Source organism: Pongo abelii, chromosome 23 (genome assembly GCF_028885655.2).
Source record: "Pongo abelii isolate AG06213 chromosome 23, NHGRI_mPonAbe1-v2.0_pri, whole genome shotgun sequence".
Classification (NCBI taxonomy): Eukaryota; Metazoa; Chordata; class Mammalia; order Primates; family Hominidae; genus Pongo; species Pongo abelii.
In genome coordinates, this window is record NC_085929.1 from 30090010 (window position 1) to 30111895 (window position 21886).

The 21886-nt window shown below is 57.4% G+C and overlaps 1 protein-coding gene across 1 annotated transcript; it reads right to left on the reverse strand.

Moving 5' to 3' along the window:
• Window positions 1–136: 136 nt before the first annotated feature.
• On the reverse strand, window positions 137–21471 carry LOC100443613 (leucine-rich repeat-containing protein 75B-like). The gene is given in 8 exon segments (XM_063722940.1): window positions 137–3855; window positions 5668–5783; window positions 7272–7400; window positions 10319–10339; window positions 10342–10691; window positions 18242–18393; window positions 21098–21211; window positions 21419–21471. Coding segments are annotated over 8 exon segments (1461 nt in total). The 3' UTR covers window positions 137–3329.
• Window positions 21472–21886: the final 415 nt, after the last annotated feature.

Sequence of the window (21886 nt, forward strand, 5' to 3'; positions counted from 1 at the left end):
CCCAGTGACAGTCCCTGGGATGGCTGTAGGAGAGGGAGCAGCATGCAGGCGTTAACGTCACAGACTGGCACCAGGCCACCCGGGCTTACACTCTGGCTCCTCTAGTTCCTGGCTCTTTGAACTTGGACAAGTAGTCCCCTTTCTTTTTTTTTCTTTCTTTTTTTTTTTTTTTAGAGACAGAGTCTCGCTCCATCGCCCAGGCTGTAGTGCAGTGGCATGATCTCAGCTCTGCCCTCCAGGTTCAAGCAATTCTCCTGCCACAGCCTCCCAAGTAGCCGGGATTACAGGTGCCCACCACCATGCCTGGTTAATTTTTTTTTTTTTTTTTTTGTATTTTTAGTAGAGACGGGGTTTTGCCATGTTGGCCAGCCTGGTCTCGAACTCCTGACCTCAGGTCAGGAGCTTGCCTGGGTCTTCCTAAGTGCTGGGATTATAGGCATGAGCAACAGCGCCCAACTGACAACTCCCCTTTCTTAACCTCTTTCTGCCTCAGTCGGCTCACATGGAAAACAGAGCACCTACCTCCTTCAAATGAGAAGAGAATTAAAGGAGTATAAGGCCATTGGAACAGTACCTGGCCCAAGGGAGGCTATGGAAGTGCTTGTTGAATTAAAAAAATGGCTTCATCTATGGCCTAATCCCAAAGGTTTGGGTTCCTGCCATTGCCACCCAGAGAGCCCTGGGTGGAGGCCCTGCTGACATTGAAGAGTGCCTGTCCTCCTCCCCTCAATGCGGTAGACACTTTCCAAAACTTACGTCATCCTCACTCCAGTGGGATAATGGGAGGCTTGGTGTACCTTATTCTCAAGATGAGGGAACAGGCTCTGAGAGGAGCACATCGCCAGCAAGTGATGGGCTGGGACCAAGGCCAGGCCTGTCTGCCTCCTAGACTAGGCCTGAGTGAGGACCGGCCTGAGTATGGCCCACCTGCTTCCTCCTCCGTTTAGAGCTTGGGCTGGAGCTGTCCTGGCCAGTGCTCTCTGCCTCACCAGACTGCATGAGCCACAAGCTCCCACTTCCTGGAGCTCGGTGCCCCTGCCCTCGATGGCCTTACTGGTGGTCGTGAAGGCTCCGTGAAGGCTGTTAACACCTGCATGGCAGTGAGGCCAACCTTCCCCACTTGATCCGTTTCAGGCTCTGGCTCCACTACTGCATCGTGTGCTTCTGTCCAAGAGGCAGAGAGACTGAAACTATCTGCTGCTGTCTGGATTCTCCCAGAGCTTGTCTGGAACACCGCTCAGGTCCTCGCACACCATCCTGGTAGGAATCTCTCAGTGATGGTGGAGGGTTTGAGGGCTGGCTTAGGGCCAGTGGTAGGCAGGGAGTCAGCAGGGCACAAGGGACTGGAGGGCTTGGCATTTCTCCAACAGGAGTTTCAGGGAGGGCTCAGAGGCCTGCTTATGTGACAGGTTTATCAGCTTGCCTGGCCTGGGGCCGGCTCTCATACAGTTTTGATTTAAGTAATAGATTGCTCACAGAATAAGTGCATGTTGGTTTAAGCTTTCATTTTCTCATAATCCTCTCTGCTGGCCCCTCCCACCATCTACCCCATTTTGCCTCACTCTGGGGAGCCTGAACACCCTGTTCCAGAGTAGGGGCATAGGGAAACACTTCTATGGCTTCTGAGCTGCTGGGCAGGGCCAGTCCCTAAAACAAGGAGAGCTGGGAGGGAGCTGGACCCCAGGATGGAGTGCTGAGAGCTGGAAGTCCTATTTAACAGAGGGGAGGGAGCAGAGATCCCGAGAAGGGAAAGGCCTGGCCAGGTCCCACGGCAAGTCAGGAGCGGAGCGGGCCTGAACTGTGAGATCTCCAATCTCTCCAAAGCCTTTGGGTAAGAAGTCCACCTAAAGCAGTGAGATCAGTGGGGTCTAAGGAAAATCCTTTTCCTCACTGCCTCCATCCCAGTCCTGGGACCCAACACCATCCTGTCCTCACCCTCCTTGGCCATCTCCTTCTGCCCTGAGAAGCTGTTATGCATCCAGCCAGATTGGGAATGTGCTGGAATCCATGCACCATGGGGGATGGATGCGCCGCTTACCGTCCCCTGTGGGCCATGGCTGTGAGGGAAAGTCAGAGCTGGTGTCTGGGGTGTGTAGGCCCAGGAGGACCGCTGCCTCCTCCTTAGTCTTGAAGCCTCCCTCCGCTGCTGAGTCTCTCCTCATCTAGCAGGGGCCCACTGCCCCCAGACCTTACCTCCTGGCTTAGCACATGACTTCCCCACTCTGGGCCTCAGTATCCCCCTGGACATCTCTAAATTCCTTTCCCGCCTGCCCTGCCTGTCTTCTGGTTGGGCTGAACTGTAACTCCCCACACACGGCTGAGGGTGACTGTGGCATTAGGCTTCTGGTTGGGAGCCCACCCTGATGGTGCTTGGGGAGGAAGGGAGACAGTTTCCCCTGCCAGGGGCAGCCCTAGGACTACTGTGCCCCCAAGGCCCCCTGCTGCTGACGATGCGCACATCCACCCCCTGCATGCTCTCCCACATGGGGACCCCCAGGGCCAGGAGGGAACACACAAGCACTTTGTCTCTGGCTTGCTGTGTCTCCTAACCCCACAGAGCTGCCCCTCGCCAAGTACAGGAGGCCTGGGGCTGGGTACTGGGGGTGGCAAGCAGCACTGTTCCCTGTGGGAGGCAGGCACCAAGTCCTCCCACTTAGTCAGCTGTGGCCCCTGCCTCTGGTCTGTGCAGCCTTGTCCCCTGCCCAGAGGGCCCTGGTGGTGAGGCTGGCAGCCTGGGCTCAGACATGAGCTTGCTGTGGGGCTCCATATAGAGCTTTGCTCCTCCTGGGGCTCCCAACCCACTCCTTCGCAGCTCCCCTTCTCAAGGAGCCCAAGCCCTGCCCAGATGTGAGGGCCTGCTCTCTGGAGGCCTCCTCTAACTCCCCAGCCCACAGGGATGGACCCAGGACCCCCACATCTTAGACTCCATGGGGGACTTGCCCAAAGAGCACCTGGGGGAAGGTCAGTGTGACCTTTGTCTCTCCCTTTTGGATACACACAGCCACCCTTTCTCCCCACCCCAGCAGCAGGGCTGTTGCTCAGTGACCCTGAGGTTGGTGATGCAGAAAAGCAGAGGCAGGTGTCACTCTTCATTGCCGGGTCCACACTGTGGGTGCTGGGGCCCCTCCCACTGAGGGAAGGCTGAGCCTCTAGCCGGGGCTGGCCACTTGGCCACCTATGAGTCCATTCTCCTTCTGTCCCCTTAATCTCAGGCTGAGCATTTGCACTGGATCTCTGGGGGCCTGTGAGTCCTCCTCAACCTTCATCGCCCACTATCATGTGCTTGAGAGCATCACAAGTCAGTAGCAATGAGTCAGGTGGGTGGTGGGTCACCTGGCGCAGCAGGCCTGGGGCTCGGGTCCCAGCCCAGCAGCTGTGGAGTGCCAGGTGGAGGCAGGGGTGGTGGCTCCGGCCGCACCGCCCTCAGGCTCAAGGTCCAGGCCCTCGTAGATGGTGGGGAGTGAGGTGCGCTGGCTCAGCCGCCGGCGCAGGCCGACCAGCAGGGGCTGGGGCAGGGAAGCCACATCCACATTGTTGCCCAGGTCCACCCAGGCCAATGCAGGGAACTTGGCGGTGCCCTTGATGGCATCAGTGAGCTTGCGGGCAATGGCCCACGTCAGTCGGTTGCCGTTGAGCAGGAGCTGGGTGAGGCGGGGCAGCGCCCACAGGCTGGGCAGCAGCAGGTGCAGCAGCTCATCACTCAGCCCTGTGAAGCTCAGGTCCAGCACCACCAGCACAGCACCGTGGCTGCTCAGGTAGCGTGTGATGTGTTGCACGTCCAGTGTCGACAGCGGGATGCCTGAGAGGTCCACAGTCTCCCCTGCCAGCAGAGTCTTCTGGAGGCTGCTCCTGAGGCTACGGGAGGGTGGCAGGTGGGGAGGGACTAGGCAACCAGGCAGTCCCCCCACTGACCACAGTGACCTGTTGGGAACAGCCCAGGTCTACGGTCTGGCAAAGCCAGGTTCAAATTATCACTTTCTTTCTTTCTTTCTGAGACAGTTTTAGTCTTGTTGCCCAGGTTGAAGTGCAATGGTGCAATCTTGGTTCACCGCAACCTCTGCCTCCCGCGTTGAAACGATTCCCCTGCCTCAGCCTCCTGAGTAGCTGGGATTACAGGCATGCACCATCATGCCCGGCTAATTTCCTATTTTTAGTAGAGATGGGGTTTCTCTATGATGATCAGGCCGGTCTCAAACTCCTGACCTCAGGTGATTGGCCTGCCTTGGCCTCGCAAAGTGCTGGGATTACAGGCGTGAGCCACCGCACCCAGGCCAAACTGGGCCAACTGTCACTTTCTAAGTGGGTGGCCATGGGCAATGCTCAGAGCCTCAGTTTTCCCTTTGGTGAAAATGGGACGTGGTTGTTGTGCGGATTAAATACACACACAGTAAGGCTCTATCTTCATGAACTATTATTTGAAATCTCACTGTGTGCCCAGCATCCCACACCTGTTTTATTGACATCTCACTTATTTTTCAGATAGGTGAAGTAACTCTTCCATGGCCACACACCACTAAGCGGGGAACCAGGTCCCCAAAGTGAGATGCTCTGACTCTTGAGCCCACATGTTTTTTTTCCTTGTGCCCCTTCTGATGTCAATTCTTTTAGGGTAGGGAGAAATTCTCCTACAAAGCGACGGCTATTAGGCTGTACAGGGCACTGGGGATAGAGAGGGACAGGCCCAGGGTAGTGTGAGGGGAGGTCCTGGGTGTGCAGGCTGGGGACCGGCCCTGGGGGAGGTCTCCCTGTGTTTTCTCAGTTAGAAGGGAAGTTCAGAGACTGAGAAGGACCCCCCCACACACCAACCCTCTAGGTCTCTCCCCAGTTATCTAAACAGAGCTCACTAGGAGGCAGATGGGCCTTTTGGGGGACTGACAACAGTGAGCACACCCTCAGGACCCCCACCAGCCATGGCAGGGAACAACCTTGTGGGGTCCAAGCTCAGCGTGGCCTGTTAGGCCCAAGGTGGGACAGGGGTGGAGGGCAGACAGGGGAGGCCTGCTAGGGTAAGCTCCCGGCAGCAGTTCAGGCCCATGGGCCTTGGTGCCTGTGGCCAGCTCTGGACTGAGCCTGTGTGTGAGGCTCCATGGATGGAGTCACTCCAGGATGGAGTGTCTGAGAGGGACCCATGGCAGAGGGAGCTATTGGGCAGCCACGGAAGCCTCAGCTTTAGGCAGCCTGGCAGTGGCAAAGAATTCCCAACAGGGTACAGGAAAATCAGGGTAGCGTGTGGCCTTAGGCAAGCCACTTCTCCGAACCTGTTTCCTTCCCTCTAAAATGAGAATCACGATCCAGAATCTGCCTCCCCTGCAACCTGTTGGGAAGTCTCAGCTGAAGATGCCTGCTGAGGTCACCTTGGCTGTTGGGTGGAGGGGTGGGGTGTCCAGGTCTTGTAACAGGCCAGAGATTGAGGGACGTGTGAATGGCAGGAGGCAGGACCGTCCTGTGGGAAATGGCAAACGGGTCACTCAGAGGGTGCAGCTTGGCTTGGGGAGCATCTGCTGCCACAGGCCAGGCTGACTTCCAGGGTAGGGCCCTCATGCGGACCAGGTGAGGGCCTCACCAGGTGGGATTTCAGCACTAGCCTCTTGGTGAGAGTGCAGGTGTCAACCTGAGAAGGGACCTTGGAGCAGCAGTGAGGAGGGGCAGTGGCTGGGCTACCCTTACCAGCTCTGGGTCTTCCTCTGGCGCAGGCTGGACCCTTGCTGCTGCTTCGAGTGAGGGGTGAGGTGGTAGATGAGTTGTCGGCAGATCTTGTCCGAGGACTTCCAGAGCTCGTAGTCCTGTGGGAGGGCAGTGTCACCATGGTGAATCTGAGCCCCTCCTGCCCACCTCAGGGCCTTGGGGAGAGGGGCCCGGGCAGCCAAGTGTGTGTATGAGTACGGCCGTGCACCATGCATCACCGAGTTGCCCACCAGGGCCTCCCCCTCCCACCCCCCAACCCGGCTGTGGCCTGGCACAGAGCCAGGGGAGGCTGCCCTCTGGGAGCTGGACAGGCTGGTCCAGTCCCGCAGTGCCCGGCGGGAGGAAGCCCAGACAATGGGCCCTTGTTCCCTGTCCTCAGGCCCAGGGCCAGCGTCTCGGGCTATCAGCCGGCTGCCTGCCCACCCTCAGCACCCTTCGGGGACTTGCCACAGGGGGAGGAGGCCAGACCAGGCCCCTCGAGGGAGCCGTGGTCCACTGACGCCAATTCCAGGGAGTAGGAACAAGCCAGGTCAGCATGTTCTTCTTCCTCTCACTCTCCAAGCGAGACTGCGCCTGCGGGGTCTGGGTCTGGGCTGACAGGGCTGGGGGATGTAATGTTTTACAGCACCATCACCTGGCTCTCTCTTAGTCCTAACTGGGCTCCTGCAGAGGCCCAGTTCAGGGCGGAATCCGAGGTGTGCGGCCCACAAAGCTGGCACTGAGCATGCTCCACTGCATCCTTTATCCAGTCCCTCTGTGAACAGCCCCAGGAGCAGGCAGCACACACAGCAGCTGCAAGCCATGGCCGTTCCTGTGATGGCTGTGGGCTAGGCGCAGAGTCCTAGGGGCCGACTGTGCACAGACCTGGGCATTCAGAGCTGGCAGGGCCCAGAGCGGATACCCTTGTTTTGGTTGGGGACTCACTGTGACTAGGAGTCTGGGTCCAGTGGCTGGTCACAGCCACACATCCTGGGGCTGTGTCGATGCTCATGGCAGGACATCTGCAGGTGCCATCAGAGTGGGGTTCTGGGCAGCTGTGGGGTGGAGGCTGCAGGTGACAAACTCCACCCCAGCAATGAGGAGGGCCTTGCTTATGACCCCAGCTGTTGTGGGGGAAAGCAGTGAGCACCCGTCCCCAAGGGTGTCTGTACAGGATGGAGACCTGTGGACAGACAGGGGCTCTAGCCGAGAGCGGCTCTCTTCTGGCCCAGGAACTCAGAGGCTGGGAGTTTGTTTCCGTTGGTGGATTTCTCAGAACAGTCTGTGACCCGCAGGGTCCCCATATGACTTCTGCCCAGCTACAGTCTCCCCTGCCTGGGTCCCCAGGCCTGGCGCACGGTGCTGCCACACAGAAAACGGGTCTGCCCAGGACTCGAGGGTCCTGCAAAGCACAGCTCACACTTGCTCCAGCTGGTGGCCAGCCTAATATAGTGACGCTGGCAGCAGGTCTCAGACAGGGACAGTGACTTGCCTAAGGCCACGCAGCAAGCCGCAGAAGGACCTAGCCTCCCAGTCCCCAGCCCTGGGCTCTGCTGGCCCCTGTCCACCACAGTGCCCAGCCCAGGGCCCGTGCCTGCCAGCCTCACCTTCTTGGGGCACTGCAGGTCCCGGGCCAGGTTCACAAGCAGGTCATGGGAGATGGGGTCGACCAGGTTGAGGAAGGCCACATCTCTGTAGAGGATATCAGGAAGGAGGGTCCTCTCAAGGCCCAGGTCCTGTGAGTGGTGAAGAGAGAGTTGAGTGAGCCCGTTGGGTCTCCCATCTCGAGGCCCCACCCCAGCCAGCCAGATGCTGCTTATGCCCGTTTCTGTCTCTCCATCTCCTCCCTAAGGCTGGCTGGATTCTCCCCACAGGCGGCCATGAGCCAACAGTCCAGTGGTGGGTGGCCCCTTTCTTTTTTCTGCTTATTTATTTTTTGAGACAGGGTCTCGCTGTGTCACCCATGCTAGAGTGCAGTGGCGTGATCTCGGTTCACTGTAACATCTGCCTCTTCAAGGAATCTTCCCACTTCAGCCTCCTGAGGAGCTGGGGCTATAGACAGGCACCACTATGCTCAGCTAATTAAAAAAAAAAGTTTTGTAGAGATGGGGTCTCACTATGTTGCCCAGGCTGGTCTCAAACTCCTGGGCTCAAGCGATCCTCCCAGAGTGCTGGGATTGCAGTGTGAGCCACTCGGCCTTGGTGGACCCTTTGGATAAGTAGAGGGGAGGGACATGGGAACCCTCAGGGAAGTGGTAAGTGAATCCCAGAACCCTTAGACCGGTTCCCTCGAGGTAAAGTGTTGTGCTGTGACACTGCCTTCTCTGGGGTTAGGGCTTGTCAGTGGGATTCTTTGGGGTCTTTCCTCTTATGGTGGGGGGCTTGCTCTTATGACCCCTCAAATTCCCCTGTCCCCCAGTGTTCCCTTCAGACCCTTTGCCTTCCCACCTATTCCTTGGTTTTCCTGAGCTGAGGCCAGCATCTGTTTGCGGACAGGTCTGGATCCTTCCCTTGGGGGCAGACCTCTCTCTCAGATGTCTCAAAGGCATGCTACCCTGAAGCTGGCCTCACCACCCATGCCCCAGCTCAGTATAGGGCGCCTCCATGCCCATCTTCCCAGGCACGGGGGCCAGAGGCTCTGGAACCCCCCAGCACTCTTCCGTCCTCCTCTCTCCCCCAGCTCACCTAGTCATCCCTTCTCACTCCCCACCACTCCTGCCAAGTTTGAGGCCTCCAGCCTTCTCTCCTACCCATCCCCCACCCCACCGCCTGCACAGACCTGCCCTGGCCTTCCTGCCTCACTCCTCCACTTTCTCCTCCTGTCTACTCCCACAGGACTGGTGTGGGGCTGAACACTCTTTCAGAGGGTCTCTTTTTTTTGAGACGGAGTTTTGCTCTTGTTGCCCGGGCTGGGGTGCAATGGTGCGATGTTGGCTCACCGCAACCTCCGCCTCCCGGGTTCAAGCAATTCTCTTGCCTCAGCCTCCTGAGTAGCTGGGATTGCAGGCATGTGCCACCATGCCCAGCTAATTTTGTATTTTTAGTAGAGATGGGGTTTCTCCATGTTGGTCAGGCTGGTCTCGAACTCCCGACTTCAGGTGATCTGCCTGCCTCGGCCTCCCAAAGTGCTGGGATTATAGGCGTGAGCCACTGCATCTGGCCCAGAGGGTCTCTTTAAAGGACATATTGAGAGCTGATGGGGCAGCCACAGCCAGCAGGGGCCTCTAGACCCCATGTGGGCCTTCTCCAATCCATAGGTGATATGCTCTGTGCGTGGGTCCCAAGCACAGGAAGTTGGGCCAGGCAGGGGAGTCCATGGGTCACAGCTGCAGGGTCCCTGAAGGTTATGGAGCAGGATAGGCTCCTGGCTGGACCTCAAATCCCAACCTCTGAGACACAAAGAGGTGACCTAGCTGGTCTCTGAGGACCCTTCTTTCCCTCCAGTTTCCCAGCTAAAATGTCCAACTGGTGTCTTGGGCTCCAGACGGCATCCCAGACTGAGATCTGTGCCTCTGGTTGTCTGGCTGATTCAGTGCTGCTCTGCTGTTTGCCACAGATGCCAGCTAGGGAAGATCCAGGAGGAAGGCTGGCTGATGAGCCTGGCAGACCCAGACAAGGCCCCAGACCACAACCTGCCAGCCTGCCTTCCATGGGTCTAGACAGCTCCTCTTAAAGGGACAGCTCCATTTTTCCAGCCTGCTGAATCCAGAGTTGGAGGAGGTGGAGAAGGGAAGAGAGGAAGAAGGGCTCTGGCCCTGGCTTGCCCCACATTTTCTCTGTGGGTCCTGGGATGACCACGTCGCTCCATGCCTCAGTTTCCCCATTTCTAATTATCTACCTTCCGCAGGCCGAACACCTGCATGGCTGACTTCCTGCTCACAGGATGGGGCAGGTAGTGGTGATAGCTGCTGCAGGGGATGGGGACGGGGTGGTGAGGGAAGTGGCATGCCCAGGTGATTGGGGGCACCAGCATCCTGGGACAACCCAGGGGTTGGGATCTGGGTTTAGTGTACCTGGTGTGTGTAGGAGCAGAGCCACCACGGGAACGAGTGTTGTGATGCACAGATGCTGGTGGTGTGTACTCTAAGGGCATGAGCTGCCTGTTGGATAACTGGTGACGCATGTGGTGGCTCTCTGTGGGCTGCCATGGTGTCCTGGGGTGAGGCTGCATCCGTAGACCAGCCCTGGGTCCTCTCTCCAGGGTCCACTGCCTCCCGGATCCTGGAGGAGGGGGAAGCTACCCTCTTCCATTATCTCTCAATACAAGATGATTTGACCTCACTTGCCACTCCTCCCGGGCCCCTCCCATCTTGCCAGGGCCTGAATTTGGGCTCTTAGCTCCAGGCTACCGGGCCACCCTCAACACACACAACCCCTCTCAAACCCCAGAGACCCTGACACACTCAGCGGCCCCCTCCTCCACACACGGTCCGCCGACCTCACCCAGCCCGCACTCCAGGCTGTAGCCCTCTCGCCCACGCAAGACCCCGCGCGCTACAGCCTGTCGCGGCCTCGGAACCCGCCTGCGCGCACCAGAGACCAGCTCTGCCTCGCCTCCCGGCCGATACAGGCCCACAACGCATAGCCCCGCGCCTCCCAGACCCCCGGACCCTCCCTGGCCGCCAGCCCCGGGGCGGACGGCTCCTTCTCTCGCCTGGCGCAGTAGGCGCAGCAGCCGCAGAGCTGCCGGGCGCGCTCCGGCGGCAGCTCGCGGAGCGTGGGGTGGATCTTGCGGAGCCACCGCACCCGGCGCTGGTAGGGCGCGGGCCCGCAGCCGGCCGCCGCCCCGGCCTCGGAGCCAGCCTCCGGCCCGGCCTGCCGGCCCAGCCGCGCCCCCACGGCGCCGAACCCACAGGAGGCCGGGCTGTCTGCGCCCCGCTCCCCGGGGCCGCCCCTCCCCGACCCCGGCCCCGCCCCGCCCCGCCCCCTCCTGTCCCGTCCCGTCCCCTCCGGGTCCGAAGGCTGAGCGTCCGCCCCACCCCGCGCGGGAGCGAGGCCGGTGGGTTCTTTGGTTTGGCCTGATCTCGCTGGAGGGGGCCCTGCATGCGTCAGTCTTGGCGCTAGAGCTCTGTCCCGAGGGCCTGGAGCCGCCAGGGGAGACGCGGAGCTCGACCAAGACGAGGTGGCTTTTGGCACCTCTCTACCCTGTGGCCCCAGTGCTGACTGGGGAATAGTCACTTTGACGGTGCAAAGAGCATTCTAGGCGGGGTGGGGGTTCTGCTGCGTGTGCCAGTATTAAGTATTGCCCCCATTGCTTTTAGAAATCTGCCGTGCATGGTGAATCTCTGTCTCTACTAAAATACAAAAATTAGGCCGGGCACGGTGGCTGACGCCTGTAATCCCAGCAGTTTGGGGGTCCGAGGCAGGCGGAATCTGAGGTCAGGAGTTCCCCCAGCCTGGCTAACATGGTGAAACCCCGTTTTTACTGAAAATACAAAAAATTAGCCGGGCGTGGTGGCGCGCGCCTGTAATCCCAGCTACTCAGGAGGCTGAGGCAGGAGAATCGCTTGAACCCGGGAGGCGGAGGTTGCAGTGAGCCGAGATGGCACCACTGCACTCCAGCCTGGGTGACAGAGCAAGACTCCATCTCAAAAATAAAGAAAGAAAAAAGAAATCTTCTCTGCAGCGGGCAGTTGTGGTGTAGCACCTGCTCACACTGCATGGACACTCCTGCACTGGCAAATATTTACTGCCACCTGCTTCTTGTTTTGGGGCAGGCCCCCACCTCTGACCCCAGCCTGGGAAATAAACCGGATAAAGAGTCAGGTTAACCGTTAAAGCCCAGCTCTGGGCAGGCTGGCAGCAGGTGGGCTGCATCTGCCACTGGCTTCAGTCTTCCTCCCTGACAAGGGGTTGGGGGACAGGCCGGGTGAGGTGTGGGCCCTGGCTCCTCTGAGGACCAGGGTGATGTATGGACCCACCCAGCTCAAGGAGTATCCCACTTCCCAGGGCTCCCTCAGCAGAAGCCTAGGTCTCTGCTGGAGGCCTGCTGGGCCCCTGCAGCCCCAATCCCGGCTCTGGGAGCCTCACATCTCCTGCGTGGGGGACGTTTGAGGCACTGATCTGCAGTCCCCACTTCTCCAAGCAAGGAGCACGTGTCTAGCCTGTGAGGAAGGGTACCTGTTGTGCAGGAAGGGCTGAGCACTGTCCGAGGGCATATAGTGAGGGACGACAGCCAAGCTCCCGTGTGTGTGTGTGTGTGTGTGTGTGTGTGTGTGTGTGTGCGTGTGCGTGCGTGTGTGTGTGTGTGTGTGTGTGTGTGTCTGCTAATTACCCTGTGAAGATTCAAGGTTCCTTCCTTTGGGTTAAGCACTGCCTGCCCAGAGATGGCAGTGGGGAGAGGGCAGGGTGCTAGGCTCTGTCATCCTGTGGGACTGGGCCCCTGAGACAAGGCAGAGGACAGCAGGATGTCTTAGCTCTTGACCATCCACGGACCCTGAACCCCTGCTGGAGCAGTGCTTGCACCCCCTTCTCCCCTGGCACCTGCCAGCTGGACATAACAGCCTGTCCTCTCGCTCCAGTACAGCCAGTATTGTCCTGGGGCCACCTTGGCACCACAGGTTTCCTCCCTGGCAAACCTGCATGACGGCAATGCATGCCCTCCCCCAGGGCCAAGGCGCTGTTGCTGAACTGAAGTGGCGACCAACCCGGTCAGAGCTTTAAGCTGCAGCAACAGTGCCCCAGAGACGTCCTAGACCCCCTGCCCAGAGCAGGCAGCCCGGTAAGCCCTCCTCCCTCATCCCCTGCAGCTTCAGGGCTGGAGCCAGAGCTGGGAGGGCTCCCAGATCCTGACCATATCCTCCCAGAGGCTGAGCCAGGCCTGGGCACTGTCCCCTCAAATGTGAGAATACTGGGCAGGGGGAGGGGAGGACGGAGGGAATGGAGGGCTGAGCCTGGAGGCATGAAAGGGGCAACCTAGGCAGCGGTATGGAGGAGTGCCCAGAGCTTAGAGTCCTGTGGAAGGATGAGAGGCATGCCCCAGCCCCCGCCTCTCATCTCCCACCCTCTGTGTCCCTGGCCGAGAGGTTCCTGGAGGACATTTTTCCAGCAAAAGAGGGAGGGAGGGTGGCGTCTGGGCCTAGATCCTTGGATGGGCTTTTCTCTGCCTGCTTGTGGGGCGCCTAGGGTGAGTGGGCTCTTGGAGAGAATTTCTGGCCTAACCTGACCTGGACAGCAGCCCCCAGAGGCAGAGCTATCCCCTCAGGCATGGGGGCATGATTCCACCTCGGCAGCCTGCATGTGTTCTTCACGGAAGGCTGCTGGCCCGTCTCCCTGGGGTTACCCTGAGCAGCAGAGCTGTGTTTGTTGAGACTCCATGGGGTGGAGGGATTGCGATGTTGTCCTCTCAGTTCCCAGGGCTGATGTGGAAGCTCAAGGGCTTGCCCTGGATTCTTTAGGGTAGCCCTGCCATCCCTAGGGAGTCAGTGAGGTGGGAGGTTGGGGGCTGGAGAATCAGGTAGGGAGGACACAGCTAGACCTCAGGCCCTGAGGGGAACATACTAGGCTCCAAGTGGGACCTGCCAGGAGACAAGAATTGATGACAGTCACACCTTTGGAGTCTCAAGCCCTCTGCCACTCATGCAGTGGCCTAGTTCAAATGACAGGAACATAAGGTCCAGCTGGCCCAATGGGCAGGTAGAGGGCTGCAGCCAGGGCTGGAACTGGCCTTGCACTGCCTCTGGGCCCTTCTCTACCCACCCAGTGGTACTGTTCAAGCCCAGGAGGGAAAAAGGCCAGCTCAGGGTTCATGTTACCTCAGCAAGTAGCTGGGTGGCACTGAGGCTCCTGGTAGCCACTGTAAAGGACACAGAATGGTTTGGGGGCATTCACTAGGAGGAAGGAAGCAGATGGATGCTCTGTGGAGACAGGATGTCCTCTGTGTTTGCTCTACAGGAACGGGTCGTCAACCTTCTGCAGAGCCAGGAATAGTCATGAGGCTGTAGTAGGCAGCAGAGCTTGGCGGGGTGGTGTGAGACCACAGGTATAGGCTCAGGGCCTGGATTCAAATCCCCTGGGCTGCCACTTGTTGGATGTGTAACCATAGACAGAGTAAGGACCTGCCATAGCAAATTACACAAAGCCACTTCAGTGGCTTAAAGCAACAGAATAGTTCTGGAGGCTAGAAGTCTGAAATCCAAGTATAGGCTGAGCCACACTCCCTTTGAGGACTCCAGGGGAAGATCCTTCCTTGCCTCTTCAGCTTCTGGTGGCTCCTGGCAATCCTTGGCCTTCCTTGGCTGCAGCTGCATCACTCCAGTCTCTGAAACCATCTACCCTGTGTGTCTGTGTGGCCTTCACATGGCCTTCCTTATTTTTGCAGTGGGGTCTCACTATGTTGCCCAGGCTGGTCTTGAACTCCTGGGCCCAAGCAGTCCTCCTGCCTCAGCCTCCCAAGTAGCTGGGATTATGGGTGAGTGCCACCATGCCCGGCTCACATGGCCTCCTTGTAAGAACTCTAGTGCCTGGGTGCAGTGGCTTACACCTGTAATCCCAGCACTTTTGGAGGCCGTGGCGGACGGACCATGAGGTCAGGAGATTGAGGCCATCCTGTCCAACATGGTGAAACCCTGTCTCTACTAAAATAAAAAAAAAAAAATAGCCGGGTGTGGTGACACGTGCCTGTAGTCCCAGCTACTTGGGAGGCTGAGGCAGGGGAATCGCTTGAGCCCGGGAGGCAGAAGTTGCAGTGAGCTGAGATTACTTCACTCTAGCCTGGTGACAGAGCAAGATTCTGTCTCAAAAAAAAAAAAAAAAACAAAACAAAACTGAAGCTACTGGATTTAAGGCTCATTCATTCTTTTTTTAATTTTTAATTTTTTTTTTTTTGAGACAAAGTCTCACTCTGTTGCCCAGGCTGGAGTGCAATGGCACGATCTTGGCTCACTGCAACCTCCACCTCCCAGGTTCAAGCGATTCTCCTGCCTCAGCCTTCCAAGTAGCTGGGATTACAGGTGCCAGCCACCACGCCCAGCTAATTTTTGTATTTTTAGTAGAGACAGGGTTTCACCATATTGGTCAGACTGGTGTTGAACTCCTGACCTCAGGTGATCCACCCCTGTCAGCCTCCCAAAGTGTTGGGATTACAGGCGTGAGCCACCGTGCCCGACAGGGCTCATTCATTCTAATCCCGTATGATCTCATCTTAACTAATTACTTATGTAGAGACTCTATTTCCAAATAAGGTCATGTGAGGAAAAACCAACTCAAACTGTGTTTTTTGGCCTGGTGTGGTGGTTCACACCTATAATTCCAGCACTTTGGGAGGCTAAGGTGGGCGGATCACTTGAGGCTAGGAGTTTGAGACCAGCCTGGCCAACATAGCAAAACCCCATCTTTACTAAAAAAATACAAAAATTAGCCGGGTATGGTGGCATGTGCCAGTAGTCCCAGCTACTCAGGAGGCTGAGGCAGGAGAATCGCTTGAACCTAGGAGGCGGAGGTTTCAGTGAGCCGAGATAGCACTACCGCACTCCAGCCTGAGTGACAGAGTGAGACTCCATCTCAACACACACACACACACACACACACACAACACAAGTGTGTTTCGCCTCTGTTCTCACAAGACAACAATCATCACAGAAGACTTCTGTAACCAAATTTGTGGATTCTCCCGCACACCCAGCAAGAATCAATTCTGCAGCAGACACCAGCTGGTGTCTTCCAATTCAACTCAATTCTGGTGCTGTCTACCTGGAGATGGCCTCAGAAACCACAGGTTGAGGGCTTGGTCCCACAAGACCAACCCCCATCCCACCAGTCACAAGTCTGGGCATTGGGAACATCTGACTAACCGGCTTCTAGTTGGGGTTCCAAGGCCCCCTCTTTGGGTTCAATTAATTTGCTAGAGCAGCTCACACACCTCAGGGAGACCTGTTCATCGGTTTATTTCAAAGGATGTTTTATTTTATTTTCTCCTCAGACATACTTTATCATCACTTAAAGTCAGTAGCTCAAAGGAAACTTTAAAAGCTGCAGATAGGCCAGGCACAGTGGCTCACGCCTGTAATCCCAGACCTTTGGTAGGTCAGGGCAGGTGGATCACTTGAGGTCAGGAGTTGGAGACCAGCCTGGCCAACATGGTGAAACCCCATCTCTACTAAATACACAAAATTAGCTGGGTGTGGTGGCAGGAGCCTGTAATCCCAGCTACTCGAGAGGCTGAGGCAGGAGAATTGCTTGAACCCGGGAGGCAGAAGTTGCAGTGAGCCGAGATCACGCCTCTGTACTCCAGCCTGGGCAACAGAGTGAGACTGTCTCAAAAAAAAAAAAAAAAAAAAAAAGATAAAATAAATAAAGGCTACAAATAAATAGTCAGATGAAGAGATACATAAGGTGAGGACTGGAAGACTCCCAAGTATGGAAGTTTCTGTCCTGGTGGAGTTGGACACATGAGTTGGGTTTCTTTGTTGTTGCCCAGGCTGGAGTACAGTGGCACTATCTCAGCTCACTGCGGTCTCTGCCTCCCGTGCTCAAGTGATCCTCCCCCATCAGTGTCCCAAGTAGCTGGGACCACAGGCATGTGCCACCATGCCCAGCTAATTTTTTTATTTTTATAGAGACGGGGTCTCTCTATGTTGCCCAGGCTGGTTGTGAATTCCTGGGCTCAAGCCATCCACCCACCTCACCCTCCTGAAATGCTGGAATTATGGGCACAAGCCGTTGTGCCTGGCTCTTGTTCCCCTTCCTGTCACCCTCCACATGAAGCTCCCCAAACCCTGTTCTCTTGGGCCTTTAAAAAAAAAATTAATTAAAAAATTAAAGACAGGGTCTCACTATGTTGCCCAGGCTAGTCTTGAACTCCTAGTCTCAAGTTGTTGCCAGGCTGGTCTTGAACTCCTGGTCTCAAGTGATCCACCCACCTCATCCTCCCATGGTGCTAGGATTACAAGATTAGAGATGCCAGCTGTCAGGTGGCTAGGTAGATTCAGTGTAAAGTCCTAGAAGATGCATTTTAGTAAAAACAGCTAGCCACCTGACAGCTGGCATCCATCCATTCAGTGAAGATTGTTGTGCACTGTGGATACTGTGGAGGAGGCAGCAGTAGCAGCCGGCCTGCAGAGTGAGGTGCAGTGCCAGAGGGCTTCAGGAGGAGGTGGCATTGTGATTGGTGTCTGAAGAGTGTCTCCATGATAATGGAGTCGGTGCAAAGTCCCAAAGACCGGGAAGGAGCAAAGGGAAAGGATGGTTCATATCCAGCTGCCCCACTCCAAAAAAAAAAAAAAAGAAGAAAGAACGGGCACCAGCAAGGTAGGATGAGGGGGTCTTTGGCGTGTTTTTTTTTCCCAGTAGGGAAGTGGAGTGTTTTTTTTCCAGTGGGGGAGGGGTATGCTCAGATGTGCATGCTGAGTGCCCAGGCTGCAGTAGAGAAACAGCAGGGGGGCTGGGACCTGTGATTGGAAGTCTCGGGGTGAGAGGGGTGGCCCGTGGGGACTGGGGATCAGGTGAGGCTGGGAGTGAGGTATAGCGGCGGGAGCAGCTGGATAGGACCAGTGAGGATGCAGGGGCGGCTGCCCCGGGCTAGACTCTGACTGCCCTGGCAGTAGGAGGTCTGGGGAGGCAGCTGCTTAGCTCAGGCTTGGGCACGTCCACCTGGCGTGTCTGAAACGTTAGCCAGCAGGGTGCAGACTTGTCAGTGAGAGCATTCCTGATCCCAGCATCCAAGAAGCGAGGGAGGTCGGGAAGGTGCTGCTATGAGGCAGGGGGAGGTCCCCAAAAGTCCAGATGAGAGCATGGCATGCGTGGAAAGTGCTGCGCAGTTTTGGCATCAGTGAAGTCACAGGGGGCTGTGGGTGAACAGGTGGGCTTGGGCGTGTCACCAGGGAGGCCTTGAGACAGGAGCGGGTTGGCTCTCCTGGAGACCAGGTTGTGGGATGGTGTCGGGACTGGGGCATGGACAGTCTACCTCCACCCCCAACCCCTCCTTGGAGCTTTCAGACACTGCAGATAATTACCAGGTGATGTGATAAATACTACCTGTGGAGGGTGCCTTGGGCAGGGAGGACAGGGTGGCCAGGAGGGGGGCCCTTTGGGCCCCTGCTCTTAGCTGCTCATCAGGAAAGGAGAGAAGCTCCTACAGGCCCGGTGTTGGAACCTGGCCAGACCCTGTGAGACCTTGAAAGTAGCAGGTGCTTCCTACCGTCTGTGCGTAGCCATCTCAGGGAATCCACCCAGCAACTGTTCTAGTTATCCCTGCTCTTCAGGCAGGAGACTGAGGCCAGGAAGGGAAAGGCTGCTGTGATACCCACACTATCAGTGGCTGGGCTTGAGTTTGAACCCAGGGACTCTAGGGCCCATGCCTCTGCCATCCTGCCTCTGAGTTTGGGAGTTGGACTTGGTCCATCAAGTGCCAGGCCAGCCCTGCTGCTGGGTGCTCCCAGGCATTCACAAGCTGACAGTTCTGAAGGGCCCACGCACTTGGCCATGCTGCAGCCTGTGTCCTCACATCACAGGTGGGTGCTGGAATAACAGATGCTGCAAATGGCACTGGGGGTGTTGGCCAGGCTCTGGGGGCACAGGAGCTCTGCCCATGCCCACAGTTGACCTGTGCTGACCTCCCTCCATCACAGCTGAGTGGCACCAGTCCTTGCATTGAGCCGAAGTCGTCCTCCCATCCCTTCAGTGTGGTTTTTGTGGCTCAGAGAGGCTGTGACCAGGTACAGGATCTGGGGTGGCCCCTGCTTCTCTGCTCTGTGGCCTTTGACAGTGGGCAGGATCTGAGGCCAGGCCCACCTGCAGCAGGTGTTACAAAGAGGCAAATTGGGGCTTAATGTGGGGAAGAACTTGCCAGCCAAACACAGTCCTGCTCTCTTTGGAGGTAGTGAGCTCCCCATTGGGGAAGGTATCTAAGCCGAACTTTCTGGGATGCTGGAAGATCAGAGAGCAAACACTTGAGATTCCGTGATCCTAATATTGACTCCAATGCTATGATGCTTGGATTTGAAGTCAGTTCTATTTAGCCAGTTTACCAAGTGTCTCCTTGGTGCAGGACAGCAGGGGACACAAAATGTCCAGGATAATATTGGGTTTCTGGCTCCCAGGGGTCCCTGAGATGTTGTTCCAGTGGTTCTGGAGTATGGGCCAGGCACGGCTTGCATCTGGACCCGTCTACATTGATCACTCATTGTGAGCCTCATGACTGTAGTTCGGGATGTCACGCCCCCATGCGCCCCCCCACCCCACCCTGCCATGGCCCTCACCATGGCCCACTCAGGGCACGAGGCTTTCCGGGTGATTCCTGGTACTCAGTGTGGTCAGCTTCCTGGACCTGTCAGTGGGGTGGGGCTGCAATGAGACGCCAGTTGCAGGAAGTGGTTTGCACAGCCTTCCTGGTGTCATGGGTCACTGTCCTGCCGAGTGGCTTTGGGCAGGTCCCTTCCCCTCTCAGGCTGCAGGTTCCTATGCCAGGAGCTCCCTTCTTGCCCCACCAGGGCCTTGTTTTCCCAGATACAGAGGTGGGGCAGATCCCAGCCCGTAGAAACAGACAGGGCTTTGGAGGCCACAGTGGGCCCATTTCTCAGAGGAGCAGTATGGGTGGATGCTGAGCCACGCACTGGACTGGCCCCTTGAGCCTCCTGTCAGGCTGAGGCCCCCAAGGCAGTGTGGGCTGCTGGTGCCAGCACACAGGGGTGATAAGGAGATGAAAGTCACTAGGATGGTGGGGCGGCACCCGCCCCGGGCTGTGTTTGCAGCTGCCCCTGGCTGGAGGCCAGCTTGGCCCTGGAATGCGCCTCAAGGAACAAGGACACAAGAGAGCCAGCTCAGCCAGCCTCCACCTAGCACCCCAATCAGCACTCCCTTCTTCCCGTGACCCCTGCCCTCTGCCTGGCTCCTGAAACTGGCCAAGGAGCTAATGGACACCCACCAGGGTCTTAATGAGTGAGCCAGGGTTAATGGGTTACTGGGCCGGTGACACATTCACCAGTCTCCCAGGGCTCTCAAAGTCCAGACTGGCCTGGCCTTGAAGGTCTTAGCTCGGCCACCTCCTTTTCCAGCCTTGACACCTTGGGGCTCAAGAAGGGCCTAGGATGGTCAAGAGGTCCCCTGCAGCTCTCACTTCCTGGAAAAGGCTCCATTTCCTGGCCTTCAGGGTGAGGTGGTTCCTTCCGCCTGGCAGGTCCTCCCCAAATCCAATCCCAGCTTGGGCTGGATTCCCAAGGCCCCTATTCTGGTGTCTGCCCCTCCCCTAGGGCTCTTCCCCCTGGGGTGACCATACTGTCTCCTGCCCGGCCAGGTCAGGGCTCCTTGAGAGAAGAATCTGGAGGGGGCAGGATTTGATGGGAGAATGAATGAAGGAATGAAAGAAGGAATGTAAGCGTGCACCTTGCTAAGAGTGACAATTCTGGCAGGCTGCAGACCATGTGTGGACCTCGATCTGAGGGCTGAGAGGCTTGGGCCTGCCAGCCCTGTGGGGGCACCCACCGCATCTCATTGAATGGGGCAGAGCAGGTGAGGGCGTGATGGACGGATGGGCCTCATCCCCCTGCTCCCACTGTCTGGGGTCCTCTGTCAGCCTGTCTGCTCAGACCCCTGAAATTGGGGGTTGAGGAAGGACCCTCCTGGATCATGTGACTCCCTTCAGTCCAGGTGACCAGGGTCCTTGGAGTGACATCTCCTAGAGCCCCACCTGTACCCCTGCAAGCTGGGGAGAGGGCCTGTTAGGAGAGGCATCCCCTGCCCTGGGGTTGTAGAGGTGATCTAGGCTCCTCAGACTTTGTGGGACCTCAGATGCTTACATCTCCAGCCCCTCCTGGCGTGGGCATCTGGCTGCACCCCAGCTCTGTGGCCCCATCTCCCAGGGAACCTTTGGTCTAATCTGCCTTCCACTGAAACCCGGCCTCATTCAGCTCACCAAGGGGATGAGACTCATGTGGGCGCATCCTGCAGAGGGATCCCACAGGTGGGCAAAGCCCTGGATTCTTTATCTGACTGGGTCTGGGCTGGGGGCCTGTTTCTTGGCTGATGAGTGGGTTTGAGTGAGGTATGCGGGTGGGTGAAGGAGGGCTGGGGGGAGTCCTCTGACTTATGCCAAGAAGCTCTTGAGAGAGCTGTGGCTTCTTGAAATTAAGAGGGAAGAGTGCAGCATGGTGAAACTGAGGCCTGGGAGGATCTGGCAGCCCTGAGTGGAGGTGGGGGGTCAGCTCTGGAGCAGAGCCAGAGCTGTGATGGGGTTGGGGGACACCGTGTCCTTGGGCCATGCTTGCCCCGCTCCTGAGCTCTGTTTGTGGCTGTGGATTGGGGTGGGGCAGGGCCGGTCGTGCAAGGGGTCATTGCCAAACTCCAGGGGGCGCCTGGCACCTTTCAGCTATATATATAGGGATAAATATAGTTCTTTCGACAGGTCTCCAGCAGGTAGTGGTTATTAAATCTTACTGAAGGGGTGTTTTTTCTAATTTTCAAGTCTGTGCCGCAAGGTTGGACAGTGTGGGAGACGGACTCCAACTCCACATCTGGGTAGTAAGCATCCAGTCCAGGAGTGTAGACAGTCCTGGGGAAGCCGCCAGAGATCTGTGCGTTCTCATATCCAGGGATAGTGACTCCATGCTGGGGGCTGGCAGGGTCAGGGGTGGGTGGGTCCTGGGCTTACCTGCAGGTCTGCAGACCTCCTGGGGCCAGCTGACCTCAGTAAATCCGTTTTGTCTAAGCTTCAGTTTCCTGCCTGTGAATGGGGTTGGGGCTGTGCTCCGGTTTCACCCTTGTGGCTCTGGGGTTGTGGTGACAAAGCCATCAAGCTGGGTTGAAGGATTAACCAGGAAACTTCAGACTGGCTGCCATGTCTACCTCTTCCTCATACTCCTCTCTCTGCTGCATCCTGGGAAGCTGCTCTGCTCAGCCTAGATTAGGCAGGCTCAGTTGTGTGTGTGTGTGTCTGAGGCTGGGCCTGACCCTGCTCCTTACCCTGTGGGTGCAACAGAGCCATGAAGAAGTTAATGGTGCTGAGTCTGCTGGCTGTGGTCCTGGCACTGGACATTGTCGGCCTCTGTCTCTCGCTGCCCTTGGCCTCCGAGGAACCTGACAACCATGTGTACGCCAGGGCTGCCGTGGCTGCGGATGCCAAGCACTGCTCGGAGATTGGAAGGTGAGCAGGGCAGGGAATGGGGTTATGGGCCCTGGAAACTGGGTGAGTGGACCTGGACAATACCGCCGCCCCTCTGAGACTCAGTTTCTCCACATGTAAGCTTTGCTTGGACTCTCTCAGTAGCCTCCGGGAAGGGGACAGTGACCC